Below are 544 nucleotides of genomic sequence, written 5' to 3' on the forward strand. Positions count from 1 at the left end.
TGTGAAAGCACCAGGCTGGGCCCCCTCGGCGTGATGCTATTTCTAATTTTAAGAGACAGGAGCTTACTTTTTACAAAAGCCAGGTCTAGTGTTCCTTTCGAAAGTCAGACCCTTGCCTTTTTCAACTACCTAGTGCTGCACCATGTTTTTAAAACCGATTTCTCACTTTTCTTCTGGACTGCACGTTTATGAATTTCTTCCCATTGGAAATCTCTGTCCCACTTCAGTTTGGGAAAGCTCCGCAGGAGACCGCGTACCCGCCACGCCCAGCGTGTGTGGGCTCTGAGGTGGTGCCCGCCTGAGGTCTGCTCAAACCAGCTGGAGCTCAGCGAGGAGGGACGGGCCAATCAGAAGAAATTTGGCCCTCTGCAGTTTCCGTCCGCTCACTAGGAGGCGCTGCGGCGGTGGCGGCGGCGGCTGCCGGGGCTGTCGCGGGCTGGGGCGGTTGGGTTGGCGGCTGAGGCTGGTGGCCATGGAGTGGGGGTCCGAGTCGGCGGCTGTGAGGCGGCACCGCGTCGGAGGGGAGCGTCGGGAGGGACCCGCG

General features: G+C 59.4%; 1 protein-coding gene across 1 annotated transcript in view; it reads left to right on the top strand.

The window, feature by feature from the left end:
* The first annotated feature begins 394 nt into the window (after nucleotides 1-394).
* Nucleotides 395-544, top strand: part of ERMP1 (endoplasmic reticulum metallopeptidase 1) — a 60579-nt gene continuing 60429 nt past the window's right edge. The window contains 1 exon segment of the mRNA XM_012813051.2: nucleotides 395-544. Coding sequence (XP_012668505.2) covers nucleotides 473-544 — 72 coding nt within the window. The 5' untranslated portion in view covers nucleotides 395-472.

The sequence above is a fragment of the Otolemur garnettii genome, unplaced genomic scaffold (genome assembly GCF_000181295.1).
Source record: "Otolemur garnettii isolate 467f Iridium unplaced genomic scaffold, OtoGar3 scaffold00006, whole genome shotgun sequence".
Taxonomy (NCBI): Eukaryota; Metazoa; Chordata; class Mammalia; order Primates; family Galagidae; genus Otolemur; species Otolemur garnettii.